Below are 7,258 nucleotides of genomic sequence, written 5' to 3' on the forward strand. Positions count from 1 at the left end.
TAAAGAAATAAGAAAAATACAGTATTTAAAACATATTACAAGAAATAAAATACTGTACATAGTGTACAGTAGAAGGGTAGACAAAGAGTCGTGCGTATGGAAAACGCCAGTACATTCATCATCGTCATCACCTTCATCGTCATCAGTACTGCACAGCTAATTCATCATCATCTTCATCACGCAAGTTGTAGTATTGAAGAGCCGGGGCTCTTGCTTGATACGGACGAAATGACGGGCAAGACACAAACTCGTCCGAGAAGATATTTATTCTCAAAACCAACTCGGGAACACTGAAAAGCCCATTTATCGGGCTGCATTATAAAGCACAACCAGAAACCGAAAGCCACGCCTCTCAAGCGTGGCGTGCTTCGGTGAATCGGTGGTCACGTGATCAACAGGTGTAGCTGATTATACCCGCAAAGCGGGGCACGCTTTAGCGGTCACGTGACCAGCCACTCTCGCGCCGGGAATCCCCGCCGGTGACGTCACCGGCTGGAGCAAGGAGATTCTGATGCTGGTCTTGCTTGGGGAACCCATGGGTAGCTACAGTATCTTCAATGGTGAGTACCCATTATAATTTTATATGTTGTTAAAATTACGTAAGTTTAAGAGTGCAAAAAGTGTTTAAGAGTATAGGAAGTGTTTATAAGAGTATGGGAAAGGTTAATAAGAGTGTGGGGAGTTCATAATGCTTTAAAATATATATTTAAAAAAAAAAAAAAAATGGTCGCTACTTCGCGGATTTTCGTTTATCGCGGGGGGTTCTGGAACGTAACCCCCGCGATAAACGAGGGTTCACTGTATATATATATATATATATATATATATATATATATATATATATATATATATATATATATATATATATATATTCAATAGTATAAGCAAAAATGATGGGTTGGAACAATTTATTTGACGGTGCAGTCTCTTGAGTGTACCAAAGTCTGAAGTCTGGACCTCGTGTCAGGTGTGCTTTAATCTTCTTTATTTATTGGACATTCTGCAGACATAAATGAACACTCATTTTACTCTGCATGCGTTGCACATCATGTGCAGTGAATTTCACCTCCCTTTGCCTTGTATTCATTGTGATAAAAAAAACGCTTCTGCACACCACCCTTGAGTATCAGTTTGCAAGCCACCATCTGCAATTCCAATTTTTAGAGACACAATTACTCTTCTTTTGGGTCTTCGGAGTCTTTTGTGTCCTCTGGGTCATTTGGGTCCTCAGGGTATTTTGGATCTTCAGGGTCCTTGGGGGTCTTCAGAGTCCTTGGGTCTTTTGGATCCTCGGGGTGTTTTGGATCCTCGGTCCAATAGGTCTTCAGGGTCTTTTCAGTCTTTGGTGTCTTTTGGGTCTTCAGGGTATTTGGGTCTTCGGGTATTTTGGGTGTTTGGGGTCCATTGGGTCTTCTGGGTCTTGTGGGTCCTTGGAGTCTTTTGGGTCTTTTAACCGGTGCACACATATTCGTGTTCAAAGATTGCCCATTAAACCCCCCCACTCAAATCCCTCCTATAGCACTACTCGAAGCCTTAAAAAATTACCCTAATGAAGAGGGACAGACACACAGCATACTAAAATACGCCATTTGTGTCTGTCTGTCTGATGAATTTTTGACACCAATACATGCCATTGTTACTTATCCAATCTCAACCAAACTTGACAGGATGACCAAGGGTTACATAATGAAGGTTGTAGCGCATTCATTTGCCCCCCTCTCCAAGGGGGTTTTCTCCCCCGAGTGGGTTTTCCCTGCCATAGTTGTAAATGGCATTGTATGTTGAGGTGTATATCAATGTTAAATTAGCTTTATCGTGGCGTTTGTCCAAAGAAGAAGATTTATCGTGGCGTTTTTCTAAACACGCTTTTAATAACAAAATTAATAATAATCACATACTGTTAATGTTATTGCAAAACAATATTAATACTAATAATGACCCACTTCCCCAAAGCGTTTTTCCTGCAGTGATAACGTGTATAAATAGCTTATAGTTATAATGGCGTTTCCGTGGGAGCAACGGCTTCCACAGGAAGTAAAAATATTATAAACCACAAACACGTATGCTTCACTTTTTAAACAGTCGCTAATACTCTTTATAACACGAAATGAAGAAATTTGGAGAAATCCTGACATCCATGAAGTAAGGTTTCTGCTGCGACCGTGGCATTTTTCGTAGCAAACTTTTGAAACTCGCTCCTACTGTTTGATACGAAACTTAAAGGGAGGAAGACCGGGGTGTGCTCATTTACCAAGCAGCTAGCTTGCGCTTGCCAAGCCAGCCGTTCCTTAATGGTTTTTAATGGAGTGCTTGCACGAATGCTAAAACCACTTGGCGATCTCTCCACAAGAAACTTGGTAAATGAACACACCCAATGTTCTTGAGACCCGACCATAGATTGACTGTAATCTATATACCCCAAAGAGGAATGACCCTTCTTGCCGCTCCCGGAGTGAGCGGGTGTACTCGTACACACAAACACACATTATGTTTTATATGGGATATATAAAGTTCATTTGAAAACCATAGATATTTGAGCTGTTTTTTTTAAGCTCAACACCATGAAAAAACAAGATGATCATTGCACTATTCACATTCAAGCTGCCCTTGTCGCATTTTCCAATGTGCCAGTTCTAATTTGGCTGTGCAATTAAAACGATCATTCATTCATTCATTCATTCATTCATTCAAACCCTTGTAGAAACAGTTGAATAATTCTCACATCTCTTTTCTTGCTGCTTAATCTGCTGTCAAAATCTTGTTGGTCTTGATATTCAAATTGACGATCGTTTCTGAAAGTTTGGAAAATTCAAAAAGAGGAAAAAAGTATGAATTTTAAAAACCTGAATTTTTTTTTTCATATAACAAGTACAATAGATTCAATGAAATATGTACAAATGAGCAACATTGTAAGACTTCCCAGTGGAGAAATCTCACTACGATAAAATTAACAGGATGACGTAAAATAAAGAAAGGAATAAAACCCCAATAAAAAGAGTCAGCACAGACTTTTAGTGCAGTTCTGAAAGCCTGACTCGAATATGTCATGATATATTTACCTGCTGCCTTGTTGGAAATCATTCAAGGGAGCATGCGGTTTGTGGGGATAAGAGCTATCGAAAGGCAGTGGTGGAGGAGAAAGACGTGATCCCTCATCCAACCACCTCTCAAATGCACCCTGCATTGGCTCTGCGTAAGGTAGGGAAAAATCTGACATGAAAAGATGACATCAATAAAAAAAAATGTTTCAGCAAAAATATCTCAAATACGTGGGCAAAAAAACAAAAATTACATTTTAAATAAAATTGATTGAAACAATCCCACCAAAAAAGACATATATATATTTATATATATATATATGTATATATATATATATATATATATATATATATATATATGTATGTATATATGTATATATATATATACAGTGAAACCTTGACTTACGAGTGCACCAACTTACGAGTTTTCCGAGATACGAGCCGTCGCTCGGGCGGTTTATTGCTTTGTGATGCGAGCCGAGATCTGAATTACGAGCTTACGCCACCCGCCACCAGGTGGGTTCCGGTCACGTGGTTATCTCGCCGTGCAAGTATCTCTGCCGTATATCGCTGCTGCTTTGTTTTCACATTTTGGTTATTTTGGAGCTTACGCCACCCGCCACCAGGTGGGTTCAGGTCACGTGGTTATCTTGCCGTGCAAGCATCTCTGCCGTATATCGCTGCTGCTTTGTTTTCGCATTTTGGTTATTTTGGAAAATTTCTTAGTTTTAAACATGGGTCCTAAGAAATTGAGTGCCAAGGGCAGTACTGAGAAGAAGAAGAGGATGATGTGCTTGGATATAAAACACGCAATCGTCGAAAAACATGAGCGAGGTGTGCGTGTTGTCGACTTGGCGAGGCAGTACGATCGTAGTACTTCTACGATATGTACGATTTTGAAGCAGAAGGGGTCGATAAAGGCTATAACGCCAGCCAAGGGCGTTACGATTATTTCAAAACTCCGGACCTCTATCCATGAAGAGATGGAGAAGTTGTTGTTTGTGTGGTTGACGGAGAAGCAGCTCGCAGGAGATACCGTGACCGAGAGCATCATGTATGAGAAGGCCCGAGACATTTACGGGGATTTGGTGCAGCAGACGGCGGGAACATCAACGGACGAGGCATCGGAAGAGTCATTCAAAGCCAGTCGGGGATGGTTTGATAATTTTAAGAAGAGGACCGGCATTCACTCCGTCAGGCATGGTGAGGCAGCAAGCTCGGATGTGAAGGCAGCTGAAGATTTTATTATAACTTTTGCCGAGCTGATAGAAGCCGAAGGATACATCCCCCAGCAAATCTTCAACTGTGACGAGACAGGGCTCTTCTGGAAAAAGATGCCGAGGAGGACGTATACAACGGCAGAGGAGAAGAGCATGCCAGGCCACAATTTGTTCAGAGTGCCGGCGATAGCTCGCCTTCTCTTTGTGGAAGACACGGTGATTTTTTTATTTTTTTTGTATACAAGATCGAGGCTCGTGAAAGAGCTAACATTAATCACACAAAAAGACAAACCGACACACAAAACACAAAAAACAAGGGGAGCGGCAGACAATATGGGGAGAGAGGGGGAAGGACACAAACACAACATTTGAGAGCAGGGACATCGGGAGGACTTGGGGGGAGGTGGGAGAGGAATAAAACATATGAACACTGCAAGGACTCTGGGGTGAATTACCGGGGGTAGAAAATATCAAGGTTTTCGATGGGTCATTGATGAGGTCATTTCGATGAGGTCATTCATGAAGACCAGAAATAGCACAGGGCCCAGAACACTACACAGATCCTTAACATCCAACAACTAATGGGACGCAAACGGGGCGCCCAGTTTAGCGGTACACACATTGATGAATCACCCTGCCTGTGAAACACCGACATGACAGGTTATAGCTGGGTCGGGATTCAAACCCAGGCTGGACAGTTTAGAGTCAAGTGTGCGTACCTCCAGTCCAGGCCATCCTGCCAACTTGTATGCTGCATACAGGTGAAATATATAGCGCGAGATATTTTTATATATACTGTATATTTAAAAATATATTTGTGGTTTTTGGCGGGCTGGAATGGATTAATAGCATTTCAATGCATTTTAATGGGGAAATTTAATTTGAGAAACGAGCAAATTGAGTTACGAGCTCGGTCACAGAACGAATTAAACTCGTAAGTCAAGGTTTCACTGTATATGTATATATATATATATATATATATATATATATATATATATATATATATATATATATATATATATATATATATATATATATATATATATATATATATATATATATATATATATATATACAGTCGTCCCTCGCTATATCGCGGTTCACTTTTCGCGGCTTCGGTACATCGCGGGTTTTTCTCGCTAGTATATGTAAAATTATATCGCGGATTTTTCGCTATATCGCGGGATTTTGCGGTATAAATGGATTTTTATATACTATTATTTTAAATATTTTTGTGGTAAAATAAGCATTTTCTAGCCTAAAAAATTAAAAAACGTAAAAAAATAAGAAAAATACAGTTATTAAAACATATTACAAGAAATAAAATACTGTACATAGTGTACAGTAGAAGGAGAGACAAAGAGTCGTGCGTATGGAAAACGCAGATGCGGCAGCTTCCACTTGCGCTCGTTACCCACGTAATGGGTAACTGTAATGCTCTTTTCTGGCTGTGCAGTACATTCATCATCGTCATCAGTACTGCACAGCTAATTCATCATCATCTTCATCACGCAAGTTGTAGTATTGAAGAGCCGGGGCTCTTGCTTGATACGGACGAAATGACGGGCAAGACACAAACTCGTCCGAGAACGGGCAAGACACAAACTCGTCCGAGAAGATATTTATTCTCAAAACCAACTCGGGAACACTGAAAAGCCCATTTATCGGGCTGCATTATAAAGCACAAACAGGAACCGAAACCGAAAGCCACGCCTCTCAAGCGTGGCGTGCTTCGGTGGTCACGTGATCAACAGGTGTAGCTGATTATACCCGGCACGCGCGACACGCTTTGGTGGTCACGTGACCAGCCACTTGCGCCGCGGATCCCCGCCAGTGACGTCACCGGCTGGAGCAAGGACATTCTGATGCTGGTCTTGCTTGGGGAACCCATGGGTTGCTACAGTATCTTCAATGGTGAGTACCCATTAGAATTTTATATGTTGTTAAAATTACGTATGTTTAAGAGTGTAAAAAGTGTTTAAGAGTATAGGAAGTGTTTATAAGAGTATGGGAAAGGTTAATAAGAGTGTGGGAAAGGTTAATAGGAGTGTGGGGAGGGTCATAAAGCTTAAATAATATATATATATATATATCCTCACCCGACTTGAATCCACCTTTAACGTTACCGGCACTGCCCTCTCTTGGATTAAATCATACCTCTCTGACAGATGCCAGTTCATCTCCATCAATAACTGCAAATCCCCCAACTGCTCCCCTCCCCCAAGGGTGTCCCCCAAGGTTCAGTTCTTGGCCCCCTCCTCTTCATCCTTTACCTGTCCCCCCTCGGTCACTTAATCCGCCGGTCATGGTCTCCAATTCCACTGCTTCGCCGATGACATCCAGCTTTTCATCTCCACCAAGTCCGTCTCCACCGACACCCACTCTATCCTGACAAACTGCATCACTGAAATAAAATCCTGGCTTCAAATCAACTTCCTCAAGCTTAACTGTGATAAATCTGAAATAATCATCATTGGCCCAAAAACGCTCACAAAATCCACCCATAACTTTGCCCTCAACATCGACGGTATCCCAGTATCCACCTCCCCTCACATCCGGAATCTTGGCGTCATCTTTGACCAAACCCTTTCCTTCGACAAATACACTAACAGATCACAAAGTCAGCCTTCTTTCACCTGAAAAACATTGCCCGTCTCCGCTCATCCCTCTCCTCCACGGCTGCAGAAACCCTCATCCACGCCTTCATCACCTCCCGTCTGGACTACTGCAATAGCCTCCTCTATGGTTCACCCTCAAAAATCACCAATAAACTCCAATACATTCAGAACTCCGCTGCCCGTCTACTCACCCATTCCCGGACCCGTGACCACATCACCCCCGTCCTTTACAAGCTTCACTGGCTCCCCATTCCCCCAGAGAATCCAGTACAAAATCCTCCTCTTGACATACAAAGCCCTCCATAACCTGGCCCCATCCTACCTGGCTGACCTCCTCTCCAGACACACTCCCACCCGCAACCTCCGCTCTGCTGAGGTACCA

At 42.1% G+C, this 7,258-nt stretch overlaps 2 protein-coding genes across 12 annotated transcripts in view; both read right to left on the minus strand.

Moving 5' to 3' along the window:
• Positions 1–7,258, minus strand: part of LOC137431270 (uncharacterized) — a 917,646-nt gene that overhangs the window by 687,400 nt on the left and 222,988 nt on the right. The gene's annotated exons all lie outside the window — the stretch shown is intronic.
• The window catches only part of LOC144888143 (uncharacterized), a 1,118,715-nt gene that overhangs the window by 243,467 nt on the left and 867,990 nt on the right, over positions 1–7,258 (minus strand). For 3 of the 10 annotated variants that reach the window (XM_078781770.1, XM_078781768.1, XM_068122402.2), the window contains 2 exons: positions 3,060–3,189; positions 2,723–2,792 (listed from right to left, as the gene is read on the minus strand). The exons of 4 other annotated variants lie outside the window; for them this stretch is intronic. In XM_078781770.1, coding sequence (XP_078637896.1) covers positions 2,723–2,792; positions 3,060–3,189 — 200 coding nt within the window. Of the gene's footprint in view, positions 1–2,722; positions 2,793–3,059; positions 3,211–7,258 lie in introns of all 10 variants that reach the window. 3 more of the 10 variants (XM_078781769.1, XM_078781767.1, XM_068122398.2) reach the window with 1 other exon arrangement.

This window comes from Myxine glutinosa, chromosome 7 (genome assembly GCF_964187855.1).
Source record: "Myxine glutinosa chromosome 7, kmMyxGlut1.1, whole genome shotgun sequence".
Lineage (NCBI taxonomy): Eukaryota > Metazoa > Chordata > Myxini > Myxiniformes > Myxinidae > Myxine > Myxine glutinosa.